Source organism: Harpia harpyja, chromosome 11, assembly GCF_026419915.1.
Source record: "Harpia harpyja isolate bHarHar1 chromosome 11, bHarHar1 primary haplotype, whole genome shotgun sequence".
NCBI classification, from domain to species: Eukaryota; Metazoa; Chordata; class Aves; order Accipitriformes; family Accipitridae; genus Harpia; species Harpia harpyja.
Window position 1 is genome coordinate 35335809 of NC_068950.1, and position 23066 is coordinate 35358874.

The window sequence follows — 23066 nt, forward strand, 5'->3', positions numbered from 1 at the left end:
GAGAAGGCAAGCTCTTCCTGACAATGCTTCTAACTTTATCTGACTCTTACTGCTTCCTATTTGCCTGGGTCAGTATTAGTAGTCTCTATTTTTCTGCAGGAACTGATTATAGGCATGGGTGACAACAGTTGCTATGCTTGTTTGTACTAAGGAAAAGGAGTGGAGTTAGATGTCTCAGTGTTTTTGGCAGGAGAGCATGAGGAATTTTGTCACCTAAAGAAGGTCTTGGGTAGAAGCTGAAGAGAATGAATGGTGGGATGGAGCCTGTGAAGTCTCTTGATCAGCATCTCTACTTCCATATTAGCAGAAGGGAACACAAGCACACCTTAAATGATGACTTTGCCCTTGGAGATCTTGCAGTCTAATCTTGAAATAATCAGCACAGAGTGAGCAGGCATGTAAAACAGATGGGGGAGTTGTATGCAGGGTGACATTAAGAGGAATACCTGATTATTTGCATACCATTTTGTTGTTAACGTGCTTAAAGTGTGTGTGTTTCTATAGGGGAGTTATGTTTAATACAGTAAAGGAAATTATACTCAACTGAGTTGTAGGCTGCTAAGAGGTTGAATAATACAAGTATGAGAACAGGAATAAGTAGTTATATTCTGTCTCTGGTGTGGTTCAATAATCAGAGTTCAAAGTTTTCCTTTAATAAATTATGCATATAAACGTATTGGTTATGTTTTTCCCATGCTTTGTTCACAAAAAATAATTACCATTCATGAATATTTTCTTTAATTTCAAATAGCAAATGTGAAGTGATAGACCTAAACTTTGATCTCCATCCTATTAGTGGAAGCGGTTTAATTATTTTCAGCCGTTACCCTGTTCTGTTATTTTGGCACTACAGCGTGTACAGAGATTATTTTTTGTATTGTTGGCTTCAGCTTTCAAATGGTTTTGATGTGCACCTGCACGTGAAGCGCACTAGAGGTGTTCCAGACTTGAAAGGACAAAGGTGGGGACTGCACAGCCAGACGAGGCTCATGATGAAATGCTCCTGTGCGTTCATGTGTATAACAGGAACTCAGCATCCAAAAGACCAGGCTTTAAACTGCAGATTTTCGTTGTGGCTGCAGGATCCACACCAGTGTCCTGGAGCTCACTATTTCTTCTGATTGCCTCCTCGGCTAATCAGCAGTCACTAAATTGAGTTGGGGTGGCATTTGAGCCATCTGGTTTCTTGTTCAGTACCCCATTTTTAATCAGTTCAGTTGTTTATAACTGAACGGGCCAACTTTATCGATCTGTTGAGGTTTTTTTAAGGAAAATGTGGGTTTATATTTGAAATCCTCATGGTTTCTTAGACAGGGTTACTAGCTTAGGTTGCTGTAATTTTTGTACTATCTAAATGTAAAATTTTCTAAAAAGAAAATACTGCTTTCCCACATTATATCTAAATTTGAAAAGAGTAATTTCCTCAGCAAACTAAATTTGCCAAACCAGTTTTTAATTTCAGATGCAAGTTATTTTTGTTAATTCTTTCCTGCTATCAACCATCTGTATCAAATATACTTTTAAAGTCTGTGTACGAATGGAAAAAGAACACGGAGGCATAAGAAACATGAAAAATACTTATAATCCTGAATCTATCCAGTAAAAATACACATTTAAATAAATCAAATATTACAGACTGCTGTTTTTATGGTGATAGGTGCTGATGAGAAATAATATTTACCTGAATTTTTTGTGTCTTATCTTTATGAAATGTGGTAAGCAACATAATAGTGTTTGCTAAAGGCATGTGCAAGGCTTTTATGGTGGTCTTTATTCCTAATCTCTTCTTAAGGCAATTTACATCCACTGTGGGGCTCATTTTCTCTCTTTCTCTCCCTCCTTCTCTGCTCTCCCCTTCTACTTTATAAACCTCTGAAGGTTCTTAGTTTCTACAGCCCTAGACATTTCATAGGGTGTTTCATTAAACAAGTCTTCATCATAATTTGTTAAACTTACCCCCAGCTTCCTGACAGTAAAATAACACACAAACATACCAAGGAATTTCTTTGGGAGGATATGCTGAATACCAGTTTATATCAGTTTCTGCTTGTATTCTTTTTAATGCTTAGACCTTGGAAACAACAACAAGTTTGATGGCAGGAAAAACAATTTCTGGCCTTTAGTGCTGGTTTATGTCATTATGTTGCCGTGCTCAGGTGCTGTGGGAATTTCCTCTGTATCTGCAGAGAAATGGAGTATATAATTCCATTTCTGTTCGTCTTGGCGGGTAAGCGTTTCTGCTGGGGATCGATTGATGCCGTTTCCCTGCCAGGAGCGAGCGCTGTGCCTCAAGTGTGGAGAAGCCAAAGTGCTGGAAAGGGAGAATAAAATGGTTCTGAAAAGGAGTAGGGAGTTTTGCTACTTTTGCACTCTCTTCTGTCTTGGTTCTGGAAATAGAGTAAGAAATAATGCCTCCATTCAATGCTTTCTGCTTGTGATACTTTTTATAGATGGGGAGAGAAAGAGGTGGTATTTTCTAACCACTCCATCCTTCTCTGAGCTGCACAGAAGCAGTAGATCAAAAATAACCCAGTACTCTTAAGCTGATATGTGGGGCTGGCTCTGGAGGTGGAACGTGCCGAATTATTCCTGCAGGGCTCCGTAGGAGTGTTGCTATTTGTATATTAGGCTTTAAAAATAATTTGAAAGTATTGTTTGTATAAAAAAAGTGATTTAGTGAATAAGGGGGATTTTAGTGTTCTGTATATACTGTAATCTCAGAGACAAAGAATTTATGGAGGTTTTCATCAAGGATTTAAAAGTGAGAAAAGTCTTTTGTGCAGTTTTTATTATCAAGTTTCCACTGCTTAATCCAGGTTCTCATTTAATAAGTATAATAAAATTATACGTTAATATGCCAAATTTGTACCTTTTGTTGCTTGCTGTGCTTTCTTACTCTGAAGGCATGGGGTGGGGGGGCAGGGGCTCTGGTTGTTTAAGGCACAGCCACCGTGGGCACCCTGGCCCTTACTTTTGAGACTGGCAGTTTATTCTCCTGATGGGACATAGCTGTTGAGTGGTGGTGACCTTGTAGTGTGGGGCATTCCTGCTGTGATTTGAATCATGGGAGGGTCTGAAGATATGAGTTGTAATCTGGAATTTGACTTGGTTGATGAGTACTTGTGAATAGCAGTCTTTACCTGCCTAAATACCGTCTTTAACACTTCAAAGTCTATCAAAGATATATATTTGGATTTTTTGGGGGGAGAGCTATCTTCTTACAAATACACATTTTAAAAATGTTGGACATTATTTTGGGCCAGTTTTGTTAATAGCATGAAATTGATTTTGAGCTGATTGAAATTGCCATTTGCAAACAAAAATGCAAGACTTGCATTGTATAAGGGAACATTGTCTCCTAATGAAGGTGTTTGTTCCTGCCCCCCCATCCCCCCACCCCCATTTGGCTCCCCAGGCTGCGATTGCTGTTGCTCTGTTTTCAGTGCTAGAATCCATAAAGTTTGTAGCTGAAACACAGCTTGGAAGTTACAGGAAGATGTTTTAAGATTAAAGTTGTGTGTGGTCTTAAGGGGATTGATTTCTGAAAAAGGAATGGTTCACATGTTCCCCCGTCGGTCAAGAACAGCTGCTCTTTGCACCGCTGAGGACTCTGCAAGGGCTTTGGGTGGGAGCAGTGACTCTATTCCTATCGCAGTGTGAGTTTTCAAGCTGCTATGTGAGATTTCTGCCAGAATCCTTTCAAGTGTGCCATTGCTGCCTTTGGCTTTATGCTTTCCTTTTGATTTGGTGAGAGCGACTGTTCCTGCTCCTTGAAGCCCAGGAGAAGATTGTTGCTGATTTGCTGTGGGCTCAGCCTGAGTGTGTCAGGACTATATTGCTGGCTGCGTGACAGGTCAGATGGCTAGTTTCTGTCTTGGACTCTTCTGCGCCTTCATTTCGTACTGGTGGGCTTCATCTCCTTTCTCTGGATGCTATGAATAGACTTGGAGAAGGTTTTTGTGGTGTTTTTTTTTGCTGTTTTTGGTTTTGTTTTTTTAAAATAATTAGGTTTTTGACACGAGCCGTGTGATTAATCTGAACCATTACTGAACTCCTGAGGTCTCTGTGACACTGGGGTACATGAAGAGCTTGGAATTGTACTGATTGTTCTGTGCTCTGCGTTGGAGTGATAACGGTGGGCTCTCCTTCCCGGCCCCGGCTGTAAGCCTCTTATGCTGGGAAGAACCATAGTGTATCAGCACAATGATGAAACGGAGGAAACAGAGGCTTGGAGCCCCGTCTCTGCGGATCCAGTAAGGACTGTTGTGAGAAATAAATTGCACTTAAACATTTCAAATTGAAACTACGAAAAAAAACCAAGCCAGAATTTTTTGTGGCCAATAGACATTCCTTTTATTTGTTAGAACTTTCTTTATCTGTCATGCTTATTTGGCTGTACATGAAATTTCATTTGGAAGCTTTAACATTGTACTTTTGTGGAGCATTTACCATAAAGTATAGCCAAAAAAGAGAAATATTTAAATGTTTTTAAATGGGGTACATTGTGGTTAGGTCTTGTACCAAGCATAAATTAATGTAGCAAAACTGAATGTTTGTAACTCTTTCTAGTTTGATAACTCTTCAGATTTAAAAAGTACTTTTAATAATCTGCCAGAAAGCTGTCACAGGGCTCAAATTTCCAGAAACCTTTGCTACCTTTATTATATTTTAAATTAAGAATGCTATTGAAAACTTTTTGATTCAAAGCAAAGAATCTTTATTTACATTGCCACATGTATTTCTACAAATGAAATTTAAACAAGCAGTTCCTTTTTAATGCTTGTGTCCTTTATAAATGCTTTGAAATCTACTAATGAAAACTGCTATTGATGATGTTCTTAATGATATTTATAATTTCTATTAGGTAAAATTAAGGAAACTGTATATTTAATGCTATGTTTATAAGTAGAGGAGGTTAAATGAATCTACCACATAGTCAGTGAAGGGAGGAGCAGGGTAAGAGGCAGGCTTAATGTTTTCTGTCTGCAGACTGTAAAGCTCATCAACTGTTTAAGCAGAGATTGCTAGTGGGGAGGATTTCTAATATGTAAGGGTTACTTACTGATGAGTATTTGGATTCATTAGGAAATTTAGAGCAAGGAATGTTGACAAACATGCTTGACTTCAGGACTTTCAGTGTAAAATGCCTGAATACTAAACAAAACTGAAGCATTTCCCTTTTGCTCACTTTTGTATTTAAATATGGTAAATAGAAAATTTTTTCATCCTTCAGTCAAAATCAAAGTTATAGTTGTAAGAACATGGTGGCACTAGTTTGTATTTAATGCATAAGCACACTTTATAAAACCAATGTTTGTTAAGTTAACTTTTACTTTATTTCTAGTGAAGGACATCTCATCGTGTATAGTTCAATAAAGTAGGTGTTAGAACCTCTTTTTATCTTTATGTAGAAGTCTGTTTGCAGCTTTTTGGAAAGCAGCTACTTTGAGATATTTTCTGTGTTCTCTGTCTACGTATGTGTATTGGCTGCTAACCCTGCAAAAGCAGTATAGTTTACAAAACTGAGCACAGAGCTGGGAATCAGTGTCCTCAGCTGTAATCCTGATACTGCCATGGATGTGCTATGGACAAGTCACTTAACCTCTTTGTGCCTCAGCTTCCCCACTGCTAAAATTAGAATAAAGCCATTTTGCAGTGCTGCTTTCAGGCTTAATTAGTTGTCGTTCTAAAACACTGTCAGTGCTAAAAGTTGTTTTCTGGTTAATGGTTTATGTAATTCATGTTTTCACAGTTGCATACTTCTATTGTTGCTACAGCCCTGGTGTAGAACCATGGCTCCCAAATTGTAAAGGCTGTGATATAAATGGTCCATGTCTGTTACTGGTGCCATTATCAATTTGTTATTTTTTCTCAATTAAAAGTTTTACATTGAAGATTGACAGTGGTGTGTATTCCAGGCAGCCTGGGAATCACTACAAAAAAGGATTTGATAATTCCAGATTGGAAGATTTTCACAGTGGAAAAATAATGTTGACTAGATATTATATTGACTGACAAATACATTTTGGTTTGGATGATAGTTGAAAGGATGACTTATTTGGTTTATTGCATTTATTAAGAAGATATAACTTGTATTTTGGAAGTATCTTTTTTTTTTTCTTTATTGAAAAAGAAGATGTGATATTGACCCCGATTTATTTTTTTTTCTACTGTGGTACCTTGTCAGAATCTCCTCTACTTTGTACTCCCACTGCCGAGGAAGTGATGTTCATCAGCACATGTTCTCTCCTACATCTGCTCCAGGTCTGCAGCACCTTAAATTCCCATTTAGTGCTGACTGTGCACTTGTTACTTCTCCTTTAGTATTTTACCTGAACTCACAACCCCAGAGCAATCCGTCTAGTCCATGCTACAGCCATCCTTTTCAGTGGAGGTAAGGAGAGGTATCAACTAGGAATTTCTAACAGTGTGGTGTTGGTGTAACCATTTATGAGCTTACTAGCTTTATAGTTTAAGAAAATAATATCTACCAGAAGGGAACAGCCTTGTAGTTGTAATTCCAGGCATTTAGGGTTCAGGTTGATATTGCTTGTTGGTACAAATTTTTCTAGTTCATGTGTAGTTTAAGGCCCTACGTAGGAAGGAATATAAAATTAATTGAGGAATGGAAACCTGTCTACCTGCGTGTGCATGCAAATTGCTGGTTGTACCTTGTGCTAGCTTCTGAGTGCATGTGCAGCTTGTACCATGGAGCAAAGGAACCCTCACAGATATTGTTAATGTCGAGAAAACCAACAGAAAATTAAAACAGCCTAGAGTGGGTTCCTTAAAAACCCATGCCTAGAATAGTGAGTCTGTGCTAACGTACTGTGCTCTGTTCTATTCACTGTAAATCCATATTAGTTTCTTATGGAACCTAGCAGGCTGAAGTCTTTTGTCTCCAGACACAGGATCTGCAAAAGATAATTAGTAAAATCGGGCCTGTTGTTAGGAGGCTTAAATATGAGGTACGAGAGTTTTTAAACTGAAAAAAGTCCAAACCAGCTCAGTTTGTATTAAAGTATTTGAGAATGTGGCTGATGTGTTGTTCCTTCAGGAAGAGCCCTTCCTCCACATTGTGCTGTTATGGAATATGTATGGCCATCAGCAGCCCCAGTGGAAACTTTCAGCTTCTTCACTAAGAAGAAGCTTCACCCAGTGAGATAGTCACTGACAAAGGCTAACGCAAGCTAGAGATCTTTGTGTGTGTGGTTATGAAATCGGAGCTCGGTGGTACCTGCTTAAAACTTGAGCCAGCAGAGAGCCATCAGAGGGCTGGTTTGAAGTTCTCATGCTGCAGTGTGGATGTAGCTGGTCAAATTTCAGTTACTCATCAGGTGGTAATGCAATAGCCCCTGAATCTAGACTGTTATTTCAGAGGGAGATTGCTCTTGCTGGCCAGCTCTGGTAGGAGTAAAAAGAAAATGTGAAGTTGAGCTATTTTAGGCATCTGTCCCTCTAATGGAGAGTAACATATATTACATCTGCTGGGTGGAAATCAGGTTGTCAGCAAAGGAAAGGGAAGTTGCATGTGTCTGTACTTGGTGTGTTGTGCGCTGCCATGAAGAGAGAGGTGGTTGCGCAGCGTGCCTGCTGCCTTCCCTGCATGTTGGGCAGCACTTCGTGAAAATTCTTACTGTGGTGCTCATTTTGGCAGCACTTGCAGTGAAGTAAAGGGCACTGACTAAAGAGCAGTCTCAATATTTTAGTGTCATTGTCATCAATATAATTTTAAATTCTTTTTTGTTATTTAAAAGCTGATGGTGGGTAATGTTCCTTTACAAGGGTGATTAAATGAGCTTAAATGCTGTTTAGCATTGGGGCTAATTAACAGACTGGTAAGTAGAAATTAAGTATCAAAATTAGATTATTGTTAAAGTCAGTTGAGAACTGGGGTTTTTGGAGAGGAGATCTAATGATTATCGATTATTTTCAAAAGCCTTTCTGGTACTTTACTGCTTTTTTTTTCCTCTGAGAATGCTTCAATCTTCAGGCTTTTGACATGGGCCAGTGAATAATTTTCTCTTTAAGACTAGTTCATATAAAAGTTTTAGTGTCAAGTTATATTCCACTGTTACTATGGCCTCGCCTTGATAAGAATATTTTTTACATATGGGGACCTTCCAGCCATCTGCTCTCTAAATACTGAATGGTTGATGATTCACAGATACGTGGCTCTGTGTAAGAGCTTAGGTCTACTATAATAACTTTTTATTTTTGTCCCTGTTGCTTTCACCTGTGCAGCTCTTGATCCTGTTTTATCCTGTCTTTCTTTGTTGTAGTTTTGTTTACTTAGTTACGGTACCAGTGATAGCCATTCCTTCTTGCTTAGAGCAAAGATTCATCTTGGCAAGTTATTATCATCATTGATCTACTCAGCTTAACACCCTCAGGTTAGTCAGGCTGTGGCTCATTTCCATGGCTATGCAAGCGATACTAGGAACTGGTGGAAAATGTAACTAGAAAAGTGTATGCCTTAATGTTAAATCTTTCTCATTTTTTACCATCTGTATATTGTGTTTGCAAGTATCTACATAGGTTTCCCCTCTTGCCTATTTTTCATGGTGTTGATAGTTTTACATGGATGGGTGAACAACTGTTGGTGCATCTGACATCAAGGGTGTTCTACAGCTAGCATGGAAGTTCATGGCTTCTGAAAGGATTAATCTCATTAAGAGTGAAAATATTTTATATATAGCCTTTGAACAATTGAAAATAATGTAAACCTTTCCAAAGAGTAAGAGGAAATGTGAAGTGGCATGATTACAATCAAAATAAATTGATAGCAGGTGACATAAGACTGCTATAGTTGATGCAACCATGGGTTGGAATTAAGGTCATGTATCTTTAGGAAGAAAAGAGAATGATGTCCAAAATTAAACTGAAGTATTGAGTCTCATATTTGGGATCTGGCTTGCACTCCTCTGGGGGTAGCAGGGAAGTCAAATGACTGAAGAAGAAAAAGGGGCCGTGTTTCACAGCTGGTCCTCTTTATGAGTTGGCAAGTCTTTCTACACCCATATTTGTACTTTAATCAAAACATGGATTTACAGCATTTCTTGATATCAAGTTGCTTAAAAGATGGAAGTGATGGGCCTTGAGATTAAAGGAACATGCATTTCCCCCCATTTTGAAAAACATTACGCTTTGTAACACCCTCAGCAAGATATAAACTAGTTTCAATACTTCTAGAAAGGGATTGTTTGTGGTTACAAGGATGAAAGTGTTCAGGTGCCGTATTTCTGGCATCTCTGGGTGCTGCAGGTGAGGTGAAGTCTCAGTGGAAATTTGCTTTGTCCTAACAAATTAAGGGAAGAGTTGGGTTCAGGTGGATTATTCAAGTAGTATTTTCTCATGCTATTTTGATTTCATGAATTCATGCCAGTTGTGGAACATGTTCTTATAGGGATATATGGTAGAGATTATTTTTATAGGAATGTTTTCCCTTGGAGGTTCTAGCCTTAATGAAGTCTATTGATAATAGCTATTAATTTTTTATAGCTTTGCAGAATAGTTTCATGGATTTTTTTTTCCTAGCCTGTACAAAATCTTGTCACCATTTCTGAGTGTGATGGTTGTCAGATCCTTGCTGTCTTATTTAAGTAAAACAAAATGGGAAACCTAATGTTGCTCCAAAATACTCAGTGTTTGAGCACAGTACATAATTACTTGATCAGTGTGTAATTACAATGTTATGAGTTTTATATAACTAGGATTTTATGGACATCTGTGATAGAGTTTAAGAATATATTAATTTATTTAGATAAAAAGCCTATTCTAGGAAACAAGCATTTAATCAATAACTGTGGTAAGTAACAAGAATATATTATACATAGACGTTCAGCAAATGTACTGGGAGGGTTGCGTGCCTTTATTTAAAGCCTTTTTCGTATAAGCTGTTGCAGTGGATGAGGGGAGACCTATATTTAGAGCTATGGATTGTTTGGGTGTATAAGTGTGGTTTGGCGTGCAGTGTCCTCAGTGAGTCTGCTCTCTTGCAGTAAACAGATGGGCTTCCCAGGCGTTGCAGAGTGCTGGTTAGCTCGCCTTCACCAAAGGGTAGGGATGGAGACATCCGCCTTGTTTGAATGGGGTCTTCTGATAGACTGTGGTTCTTTTTCTTACATATCAGGATTGCTGGTGTGTCTCGATGAGGGTCTTGTAACTCCAGTCCTTCTACTTCAAGGCAGGTGCAGAAATCCCTTCCATAGTATAAGGATGTATTCTTGGCATGCACGTCCCCAGATCACCCATGTTTTGGGTTTTGAAGACTACGTATATTTTACAGCAGCAGGGCAGCACCTGTAAACAGGAGAAGTTCCATATTTTTAGGGAAGATAAAAAACATTTCAGAATTCAGACTTGATGAGGTTTTATATTTTTATTTTGAAATACCTCAAGGCTTGTCAAGAGTTGGTGATAGTTTCCTATCTCTACTTAGATTTCCTTTTAGTTTAAAGTCACTTGGTACAGATTTTAAGAGTTTATTTTAGTTAGAATTTCCTATTTGACAAACGTCAGATGATTAATGAAGAGGACTATATTCAGCTTGAATGACATGTGGAAATTGTTCTGTTTTTGCAGCAAGTGATATCCTCCTGGTTTAGTGCTTGATTTGGTACAGGTTCTGCTTTCTTAAATGTGCTAAATAATTGGTCAGAGTTGACTGCAAGACAGTATAATGTCACTTTTGGAAACAATGTAGATAAGTAATTCAGAAATAATGAGTAACAGAACAACTTTGTGAATATATCATTATGCATAATGTGAAATGGTGAATTTTGAGTAGGTAATCTTTTGGCAACTGAATTGTAATCTACATTGCACATTGAATGAATGAATGAGTTTCCCAGAATTCATTTCTTTTTTAATGGAAATTTTTCTCTTTATTCCTTTTCTTTTGTACCAGTTATTATTCTCGGGAATAGTTTTTCCCATCTAGGAAATGGAGACTACAGAGGAGGGACATATTGGTGATACCTAAAACTTGACAGGCTCAGATAACTTTTTGTCTGTCTTATGCTTATCGGAAACTGTCCATTGGCTTGCCACATGGTTGGAAATATTGAGGCATGGTGGCCTGAATGGTATAATTTTTTCATGTGAAGGCACTATGTAAATGCTAAAATCCCTGCATCCTGCCTGGAGCTGCAGTAGCAGAAGAGTTAAACCCTGGGGTTTGGAACCTGAGGTGTGAATTCTTGTCTCGTTCCAGGCTCACCGTTTGGCTGCCCTCCGTGGGACCACTTATAAAGCATAACCTGGTGGTTTGACCTGGGAAATCAGAGGCTCCCAGAGGGGAGTATGTACTTGTGACTTCAGAAATTGGAGGGCTTTAATGTTTGCTAGCCATTTCACGTATAAACCAAGTGGTTTGTAACTGGTTTTTCTATATAATTGTGTTTGAAGGCTGTGATCTGTTGGTACACCTGCATATGAGCTGATTCATTTACTACCCCTGCTTTAAAGAGTTTGGGATGGTTGGGACACGCTAGCAACTTCTAGTGAGGAACGAAAAGCTCAGCAGTTTCTTAAGAGACTGTAGTAAATACTGAAGCTTTTCTTTTTCTGTCCTTATCCTCAAATAACAGTGATTTCCTCAAACGATAGTAGTGTGCTCAGTTTGGTACAAAATTTTTCCTCCCACCTAGTCTGTCCCTCAAAGGCCTTTTGATCTTGAATACAGATACAGAAACAACCCGTGCACTGAAAAATTCCTGACAAGGGACTCATTCTGAGAAAGACATATATATTCTTAACCAGGCAGTCATGTGTTTATTATTGTTGATAGACAGTCCCATGCGTTTTCCAAAACTTGTTTTTAATTGTACTATGAGGCAACCAGGTGCTATTTTTAGTTGTGACTTGGAAAATTGGTGAGTGTGCAAACAGGCCTGTTAACATCCTGCACTGAAGCACTAAGAGTAGAGACGTACTAATAGGCGAGTACCAAGTGTCAACTTAATGGACTTGAGCAGGGGAGAAACAGAGCTTATATGACACAGCTGCTTGCATTAGCATGGGACTATTCCTGCCCATGAGCAGGACATTCCTTTGAGATCTGTTTTCTTAAAAAATTACTGTTTGAAGCCAGGAGTTGCAATTTCTAATTTAGATAGATAAACCATTTAGTGGACCGATATTAAACTGAAACCTTAAGGAAAGTTTAGAATGTAAAGAAGGAAAGAAGATTTCAGGGTAACATTGCACTGGTTTTTAAAATTGTATCCCATTTCATCTGTGTCTCACTACCCTGAGCTATGTTGAACGTTACCTCAAATTTAAGCTCTTGTTTGAATATTCAAAACTGTACCATGCCAGAAGGCCTGCAGCAGAGCTTCATCTTCTATAATGTATCCTTTTGTGCTCTCTTTTCTACAGGCTGCATCCGTACTCCCCATTTCTTCGGCATCTCTCTATTCCTGTTTTTGTTCATTCATCTCAAATATGCTTGTTCTAGTCCTCCGAGTTCTCTCTTACCCTCATTTGTCTCCTAAAATTTTGCTACTTTGGCTAGTGGTTATTATTCCGTCATTCAATCCCTTCTGTGGTACTTGAGAGCATAATCTTCTAACCTAGTTTACATTACACTGTCATTATGAATTATTAACGTTCTAAAATAAAATCTTCAAACAGTAATCTTTGCTGTGGTGAAAGAGCTCCGTGTGCTTTTGTTTTCCTTCCTGTCCTGCCTGTCCTTTCCTTTCTTTAGACCTTCAGGTCTTTAGAGCAGGGATGTTATTGATCCAGCCGTCTGGGAAAGACTTGCTGTGGAATGAGAGTCACGTCACACCTCTGGGCTGAGATAAGCATTTATTTATATAAACACTAAAAAAAAAAGTGTGGAAGTAAAACTCTTGATTCTATTAGAAGATCTGCTGCACAAGTAGAAGTGATAATGTATGTTTGGGTTATAGCTTGCTTGAGAAGGTGAATATTATTTTTTGTGCTCTCTATTATATTGTTCCTATTTTTGTTCCTATGATTCTCAGTTTTATTTGTCAATAGATGAGAAATTTAAAATAACAACAGAACAGGTCAAGTTATAATTCTCAGCAAATGTTTAGGGCAAAAAAGTTCAACCAAAAGAAATCTGGTAAAAAACCCTATCAGCTTTCCTCCACACTTCATTTTAATGCAACTGTTTGTCCATTCTGCTTCCGAGAAATTGGAAGATTCCAAAATCATTAAATGTCCAATTTTCCAAGTGAGTCAACACACAAATATTGACCAGAAGTGTTCCTTTAAGTCACGAGAGTCTGCATTGCCCTTGCAGAGAACTTGCAATTAATTTGAACAAAATAGAGTTGATTACAGCTGCATTCATCTTTGACATAGAGGAACAACCCATGGGGACATGTTCCAGCCTGCACCCCATGGCTTAGTGTGTGCAGCTTCCTCTAATATCAAGATGGATCATAAAACTGTGACCTGTCGCTTATGCAACTTTCCTCTTCTTATCAAAAATAAGGGCAGCTGCAGACTACACTGTAGAACGCCACAGTCTATTTTTTACATACTGTTGTTGTAAGTGGTTGGTATTGTGAAAAGTACTTTATTTATTAATTTTGCAAATCATATTTTCTCTGCAGAAAGTGCGTTCTTCGGACAAGCAGGTGGTGTTCATTTGCATGCATGATCTATGCTGTCTCGGCTAATCTGTTTGCTTAGTAGTTTGTGTGTTGTGCAAAATAATCTGAGCTGGAAATATTTGTTTTTATCACTAGTTGCACTTTTATAGGCAGTGCAGAAGCCTAAATTTGGTTTTGTTAGAAAATATTAAAAAGTTGCATAAATTTTGCTTATATTTTGATTTTTTTTTTTTCTTCCCCTAATCTATAAAATTGGTATAATGCTAGATCTGCTATTCAAAATTTGGAAGAAAAGAAAGTGAACTGAGTATAAGATGAATATTCCCATTGATCAACATTTTATTTTTTCTTTGTATCTGAGATGGTTTAAAAGGTCATTTATTTTTAAAATGACCAATTCTGTTATATATTTTTGTTTCTAGCTACATTATTTAGATTTATTTGTGCCAGTTTTAATGTGTTAGAGTGTAGTAAAATTTAGCATTGCAAACTTTTAAATTTTGTTTTTAGTATTTTAAAAGGAATTTTTCTCTGGAGACTGCAGAAATCATTGAGAGTTCCATATCTGTCTATTCTGTACTTTATTTCAAAGCAGAGAATTCAGTTTGGGCAAATGTATCTTAAATTATTAAATCTGCTTCTGTGTTCCAGAACCCTAACATGTGTGTCCCTACTGATATATAGGGGGGGGCATACAGGTTAGAAGTCTTATATATATACAAAAGAAATCTTAGAAGAGCTTCTAAATGTTGTGTATATTTTAGGGAACGTTGCTTTTGTAATGCGTCACCTTTGTGGGTTTCCCAGAATTACTGTAAAACAGTTCATAGAGATGTATCAATCTGTAGTTGTATAAAAATCAGCATTCTAGGCTTGTTCTCATGTTCGTTGTGTCTTGTACACTATATATTTCTCTGAGGCTCACAACCTTGAGTACTTTGCTTGCCTGCTGGTTGATGATATGTTATCATGGCTTTTCCAGACTTTTAAGGTTAAAAGGTAAGCTTTTGCTATGAAGATTCTTATTATTCCACAGGAATAACTAAAATAGGGACCAATTTCTGTTAAAAATTCATGGCCAAATTAGGATGTAATTCTGCCTTTAAAACTGGATGAACTCTTTTTTTTTTTTTTTTTTTTTTTTTTTTTTTTTTGGTATACCAGCACTCACGAAGTTTCCCAAGCATGGTTTTGATTTCTCATGTCTCTTCTGTACCACAGCTTATTTTGTAAAGTCTATTCTTATCCCATGCTCTAACTTCATTAAGAATTTATGCTTGAAAATGTAAAATTCATCCTCTTAGTCTGTTCATTACATTAGCATTCCCCTTGCTCCCAGAATAACTCTTCTTAGCCAACGTCCTACAAAATAAGCTTTTTGTCTCAGAAAAGCCGTGGTAAATGTAAGGGCTTTACAATATCCTTAACATTTCAGCTGAGCCTAATTGTGTTAACCAAGAAACGTGGAAACAAACTGTGGAGTGGAAGGTCCTGCACTGGAGGTTCAGGTTGGAGCAAACAGCCTGAATTAAACCTAGAAACGAATCAGATGCCAGAGCTCATTTTAGAGTTCAGGCTTGATTTGGTCTTCTGGGTAATATGCTGTCAAAGAGGTGAAAGCACTCCCTGCTAGCTGGTTACCACATGTAGTCCCGAGCCTGGAGGCACCGTGTTGATCCTTGGCACAGCATCTGACCAGCTTGCTGCTCTGAGATGGGTGTTGGAAGTTTGCGGTCTTGTATAGATGAGGGGAGCCCTTTTTGCTTTTGTGAGCTAGTAGTTGCGATCTGAGTAACAAAAAGCCCTCTAATCCATGCACTTAAATACAGCTCTGTTCCCTCTCTTTGCTGTTTGCTTTGTTCATTTTACCTTAATTACTTGTATGTTGTCTTGTTTTAGTTTTAACTATCCACTGGTAGTTCTTCAGTCCTCAATCCCTGTGAAGACACAAAGTGTGCCAGCTGCCTTTGCTCCTGCTTTTTCTCTTAATTTGTCCTTTAAGCTCTGCACTGTAGTTTCCCTGTAAAACAGAGGGTAATAACACCTGCTTTTTCAAATCTGCTTTGCTGCAGCAGTGTTGTTGGAATGGGTTATGGACAATGTCTGTCAAAGACTGTGTGTTACAGTTCTTTGGGATATATACAAAACCCCTGTTATGGGAGAATTTAGCAATGGCTGGGTCTCATTACTCAGCGCAGGGAGCCAGGGGTGGAAGAATTCTGCAAAGAACTGAAGCTGATGAAGTGCCGTACTTCTTCATGCAGAGGCTGATGCGGGTTGGAATGGCAGGAGAAGAGATTAAGACATCTTCCTGTTTGCAAATGCTGTTGCACAGTGAATTCATTAACACTGTATTACAGGTTAGAAAGAAAATTTTAAGTGCAGCATGATAAATAATACATGATAAAGATGAAGAAATGCTACGGTGGCAACAGGAGGCTCAATCTATGTTTTCCTTCGGATAAATTTTGGCCGGTGAAGAGGAGGGAAAATCTTTGGTTGAGGATGTCAAGGTTATAGCAGCACGCTGTGATGCAGTGTTTCTTGCAAGTGTTACTGAGTGTCTTCAAGAACATTTTGGATAAAATGTTAGAAGATTTCTGTATAAACATTAAGTGAGATTTTCAGAACCGACATTCCGTATTGTTATTTTTTAAATAACGTTTCTCATTTTTTATGGTGTTTGAATCACATATTGAGGTTACATTTGGTTAAATCAGACAACTAACATTTGAATCACACATGAAGAAGACAGGGCTAGGGAAAGAATGCGAGTTCTAGTAACTTATTTAAAGAGGATAATGGACCTTTCCATGGCATCTGAGCCCAATCATCAATTTTGTGAGCTTGAAATAATGTTAAGCTTATGCTATATTGAAGTTGCCAAACATCTTACTAATGTTATTTGGGAAGAATAGTGTTGTATGGAAAATTAGTGATATTAGTGTATGGAATAAGTGATATTTTTGTAAATAGAAATACAAAGAAAAAATCTTTCTTATTAAATATTCATAAGATTTTTGGCATGATTAACTTTGTGTTTTACCAGTGCTTGCTTCTTATCACTGTTCGGTAATGTTTTCATTTGGAAAATACTAATTGTGATGTCAGAGCTGTAGTTAACATCCTCTATATCTAAGTAAGTACAATTTTGTAGGAGTTGTTTTAGGACTATGAAATCAGAGCACTTGCTTATGCTTAAACTGTGCAGTGATATTGTGGTGAATTAGATAGAATTTCAGGGTATCCACTATGATGGCAACCCCCGTTACTTCGGTAACTGTGCTGAATTAAAGTTACATGAGAAGTTGGCAGCTTTTATTCAGGTGTATGAATGGGCAGTGCCACATAGCTAGTTCAGTAAATGTTTCTGATCCTTTGAATCATTAACTAGTGCAGTCACTAGGATGTTCCCTGCATGGGAAATGCACACCAGAAGGAAGTTTGGTTGTTCTTCACCCCCAGAAAACTTGGCCATCAGGTCTTAGTTTAATCTCAGATAAATGTGCCTTTGGGAGCCCTTTTATATAGAGGCAGCAATTGAAATCCACGTGAACCACTGTAGTAGAAGAGTATGGCTCTTTAGTTCCGTATTGGCTTGGTGATTTCTGGAGGTGGGGTGATTTCTGCCAAAAAAGGAGGAAATCTAAGATTGTATAGCCTAGCAAATAATGATAGAAAAATGAACCTTAAAGATATATTCAACTTAATGTTTTCTGTCAGACTGTTACTTACATGTCTTGAGATTGCAGTCTGCTCAAAGACAGTCTGTTCTTCATTTGCGTAGGTCACTGTTCAAATAATAATGATGCCCCAAATAGCTCAACACACATCTTCCATGTAGTTTTTTTTTAAAGGAACCCTCCTTTTTTTAGAAGCATATGGGAAGAACTTTTTCCCTTCCTTTGTACTGAAAGACCAAAGTTTTCTGCTGGAGTTTTTACGTGTTACACAGTTTTAACTATATTGTTAGTGATACAGAGCAGATATCTCTTCAGTTCATCTGCATTAACTTATGCTTTCTTATATCAGAATAATTTTTGTGCTTGTTGGGTGTATCATTTAAAGTTTAAAATAAAATTTATATTCTCTTTATAGAGAAAGAATGTATCTTCTCTTTTGTGACTCCTCCAAACAATTTAGCTTTGCAAGTAAAATGGTTTTAATTTCTGGGTATTTCTAGTAACTAATTTGTGGGTTTGAGGCTATTCAGAAAAGTTATATGACTATTAAAAAAAGTTAAGTCTGCAAGTATCACATATTTATGTGACACTTAATACAATGTAACCATTCAAGTGATTGAATAATTAGGAAGAGGTAGGTTTTTTCCAATTAGTATTTCAGCTGGTTTCCATTGTAAGTTTTCCTTTACCATAATGTGACTCAGGAAAGTTACCTTAATTTGAAAACTACTGGACTACTACATGCTTCATCCTGGTTGAAATATTTAAAAAATATAGTCAAGAATATTTTGTGGCAGCTTTTCTTGATATATAGTCAACTTAAAATGTAGTCAGTCACAAGAGTTTTGACCTTTGGGATATTCTTTTTCAAAATGACCTCAGTGATCTCCTTGATACCGCTTCAAACTTTACAAGGAGTTCAGCTTACTTTTAAAGTGACAGGTTTTATTTGAAAGAAGATGGCCTTATACCAAGTGAATTTATTTAATGATAAAGGTAGCTGCTATGAAAGAAGTCCAGAAAGTAATGGGTTTCGTGTGGACTGTTTGCCTAATTGCATTCTCGTTTAATGTCAGGCTTAATTAACGTCCTGCTTTGGTAATGGTAAAGACAAGAAATTGGGGAAGTCGTTGACATTGGTCATTTATAACTGTCCAGTGGATGTGGTGTCACTAGGAGGGCCCTGGAGACTACACATTTGGTCAGCAGAGAAATACTCCATAATCACAGGAGCTGCTGAAATGTTCTACGAGTGGTCTTCTCTGAGGACAAGTTGGGCATGAAGTAGAGAAGGTGTATTAGGGAGATTGATGGAGGCTGAATATCCTGAAAGGCGAGTGGAAGAATTTTACGAGGAAAGAGGTTTCTTCAGGCTTGGAATAGCTCAGGATCAGGAATTCACAAAGACATATTAACATTTTTATGAGTTAAATAAGATAGAAAACTCATCTCGTAACCTATTTGTGTGAGTGCACTATTTTTCTTGATATGTTTTCTGACATGCAGAAGGCTATATTTTTGAACCTAGTGAGAAGTTTCTAGTCCTAATTCTGCAAAATGTTTTGCTTATCATGCAGAGAGAGTAATATAGTTCCTTAGAAGGATTTCATTTGTCATTGTAGATGTGAGAAAATCCTTATGCTTCATACATTTGTTACAACTAAAGTGAATTCTGCAAATGTTGACATTGTTGTATTTTAAGACATGACATATTTTTAAAAGACTTTAAGACTTTAAAAGGTTTAAAAGTTTGATGGTTTCATTGTGTTCTTCTATTTTTCTGGCAAAAACACTGCATCTCCAAGTATGGTGTCTTCACATTTTTTGGGTACTCTGAACTTCGCCGTAGTTACCATCTGGGGACAGTCCCAAAATGAGTGCTTTGCAGATGCTGATTTTCAAGATTAGATTTTGCTACTGGTGTGTGGAACAGGCATTTTGAAAAGCAGGAATATGAAGTGTTAAAGAAATTTCTGCTGTTTGTGAACCGGTGTTATATAGTTCCCAAAGTGCTTTTTGCAGTTCTTGGGTAAGTGCTCTGCAGAACCACGTTAAATAGCAAGATGGGTGGACAGATGGGTTCCCCATGATAGCAAACACCCCATTCCCTTGCCCTGCTTGGGGTGCCCTATGTTCCCCAAGAACAGCAGTGGATGGACAGGGTTTCACTGGGTTAATGCTGCCATAGAGCAGTCAGTCACTGACGCTGATGGAGAGTGTTCTCCTAAAATGGCTTCTCCTTTTTGTGTCCTTCCTGTAAGAGATGTGAAAGTGCTGGTGCCGAGTACAGTGATATCATGAGTGATATATCTTCAACTGCTGAGTTTTCAATCACTTTTGAAAAAAGCACAATTAATATAAACTTAGGGGTCTTAGCTGGTTGTAATCTTATTTGCTAACTATAAGCAGTCAGGAATTTATTTTTGTTGTGATGAGTTTATTTTGTTAGTTAACTGAGCACTTTTTTTCCCCCATTATTGCTTGGGAATTTCAATTCATGTTTTAGCTGACAGAGTAAATCTGAGTATTTTTATACCTTTTCAAAACCCGGGTTTATTGGAATTGGAGAGTCACATAACCTGAATATAATGCTACAATGCTGTTCTTCAGTGTCTACGCTTGATTGTTATCTTCATTGGTATATGTTATTATGTGGATACAAAAATGAATGTGTTTATTCTTTCTCATCAGTAGTAGACAGTGGCAGAGTTTTGTCTGGCTGTACTCTAAATTAACTTTGTGAAATCAAACCCGAATGTGATTTAGATTCATTGGGTACAAATGTTTAAAAGCACTAGAAGAGATGGTTGTGTTGAGCAGAGATTCGGTTCCTGCAGCACGCAAAATCACATTTCCCTGTTTTGAAGCTCAGATGGAAGGGCATGCTTTGCTGAATCAGATACTGTGATTCTTGATAAATGTATGTATTAAAAATGTGCCATTATTTAAGGGAAAGTTATGAAAACCATCTAATTCTTTCATGTGATTCTGTGGAAAGCTAAAGGGAGCCTACTGAGATTTCTTTCTCCCAGACATTTATGTGTATTTTTGAGGGCTGTATTGTGCATGGAAGGCAGTGCCAGCTGTTGATTGTCATCTTTCTCATGTCTGTGATAAAAAGCCACTCAAGAAGGCTGAAATACGAGAATGTCATTAGCTTTCCTACTGGCAGAAGTGCTTAAAAAAGCCACAATAGAAAGAAAATAGATTGCATATTGAAATTTAAAAAAAACAAAACCAAACACAAACAAAAACGAAGGCAGCTACAGTGAGGTTTTGTTTAGACCCTGGAAAAAGCAAAAACACGGCAAGGAGCTTCTACAGGCGCAAAGGGGGAAAAGTGAACTTGTGGCTGATGTGCAAGGGGGTGTGTGGGAAACCTCTGATGTGCATCACACGAGTCCCGCTTGCGTTTTGTTGTCAGAATTCAGCCAGTTGAGTTGTTTTGTGGGCACCAGGTGCGACGTAGGAGTTCGTGTTTACTGTGGCTGACGTGTTTGTGGTGCGGCTGACTTCAAGGGGAGAACGGATTTCTGTTTTTAAACTGATATGAGGTGGCATTGTAAGCTTTTTTTTAATTTTTATTTTTAAATTTAAAACCCACCTGGGTTACTTAAGTTAAAAGGTGGGATTTGTTTAAAGATGGAAGCTTAATTAAAAAAATAAGCAAAATGCCCCTGATGTGCCTCGTAGTTAGGAAGCAGAAGGGCCACCATTTCAAAACAAAAACACAAACTAGGCAGTAAGTGGTGCTCTCTGTGCAGACACAGCTTAAAAACCGTGTGTTATTCAGGATTGCAAACAGAACCCGGTTATGGTTTTGCTTGAAAATCTTTTGATTGTAATTGGATGAACACAGAGAGATGTATACAAAGCATGTATGCTGTGTATACAGCAAACTCCAGTTTTAAAGTGTATATATTAGGAAGGGAATAAATATCTCATTTTGCGCTGCCTCCTAAGGTGGAGGGAGGGAGGCAGGGATGGAGCCGGGAGAAAACAGTGGCAGTGGAAACAGCAGCAATATGTACGCTTGCCTGCCTGTCTCACATTAATGGAACAGCTTGCAAGGTCTACAGGGAATTTGCATTGGCTCTGTCACTGGTATTATTTAGTTCCTTATTTATTGCTAGTGGCTTGATTGTGCTGTATTTTCCCAGCAATGAAAGCTTTTAAAGATCATGTCTGACTCCTTTTGGACAGTGCTGTCCAATTTCTCTCTGCCTGCTACCAGCATGTTGAGACGATCCAAAAGGTAATCTAAGGATTTTGTGAGTAATTCTTACGATGTTTTTCTAAGCTACTTGTTTTAATACTGTTTAGGCTTGCTTTCTAATTTTTTAAGAAATTAAATCATATTCCTGGTTCGTTAGGTATGATTTCTTCATTTCTTACTGATTTGTTATTGTATTCATTGTAAAAATCATGCTGTGCAGATCCACTGATCCTTCTTTTTTAAGATATTTATTTAAATGCATTGTTCCTTACTTCTCATAGTATATGAATGTGATAAGGGGTTTGTTTCTACAAAATGATGGATAGATGCTTTACTGAGAACAAGCTGCTTTAGTATTTAAAGTAGCAAAACAGTATTATGATGATATAGGCAGCACTAGGCAGGGCTTGCAAATATTTTGACTTACAGTACTTACAGTCTTAGAGCTATGCATAACCTTAAATTTTAAATCATTCTTAATACATTTAGGATTTTTTTTCTTGGAGATGTAGATATGTTAACGTAGTAGTTAATATGATGAGTGCTCGTATTCACGCTACTCTCTGGATTTTGATAAAATCACATTGCAGTGTGTGAACTAATAAATGGTATCAGATCTGATGCAGTACAGTGGTGTCCCTTCAAGACTGGGAAATATCAACATAATTATTGCTCGTCAGGTGCTCTGTGGAGCTTAACGTATGTAGCCCGAAAACTTACTGGTGAGTATGGTAGGTAGTTAATCCTGACTAAAGCAGTATATTCAGATTTATGAGTAAACGTTTGCAGCTAGTATGAGAATTTCTCAGCAGCTGATTTGTTAATACAGTTAAAAATCTATGTAAGACTCACAATATAAGCTTTGACATAATTTTTAGGGTCAATTTTGTTCATCACTATCAGAAATGATATTCAACTTTTTTAGGAGATTGTAGCTTCTACATAGTAATATATTGGGGGGGCTGTCTATTTCCTGCTATCGTTCCACATTTGTGGTTTAATTTTATCAGTTGTCTTCTGTGCTGACAGTGATTTTTAGAAATTTTACTGGCAATGAAGAAAGATTTTGTAAATAAATTTAGATCTTAATTGCAAAGAATTGTATTAGAGATGTTATTCTTTTCAAATACAAGCTTTTTTGTCTTTTAGCCTGGTTTTTAAAGGAAAAGAGCTCCTTGAGATTCAGGTTGAGTGTTGATCTCTCTGCTCCCAGCAGTAACTTTCACACTCATTGAGCAGTTGCAGCAGTGGTTTGATGGAGGAACAGAAGTGGCAGAGATAGAGCTCAGTATTTCCTTACGTATTTCTTGAACTTGGCTGGGGAGAGGGAGGGGAGGCAAAGTATTGTCCTGTGCGTCCGTTTCCAAAGGGTAAGGTAGGTAGGACTTGGCTTTCAGGTGCTTCTTGGCCACCAACCGGTGAGCGTGGAAGCAGCATGGTATAATGAGACTCAACTCACTGTGAGAGCGAGGTGAGATGGGCAGAGCCAGGAGTGAAGGAGTTGGGCTAGTGCAGGTGAGGGAGTGGGGCCTTTGGTGCAGGAGAGCACTGTTCTGTAAGAAAATAACCTGTGTT

General features: G+C 37.8%; 1 protein-coding gene across 1 annotated transcript in view; it reads left to right on the forward strand.

The window, feature by feature from the left end:
* Positions 1-23066, forward strand: part of MAST2 (microtubule associated serine/threonine kinase 2) — a 199668-nt gene that overhangs the window by 88604 nt on the left and 87998 nt on the right. The window contains 1 exon segment of the mRNA XM_052801576.1: positions 6188-6394. Coding sequence (XP_052657536.1) covers positions 6188-6394 — 207 coding nt within the window.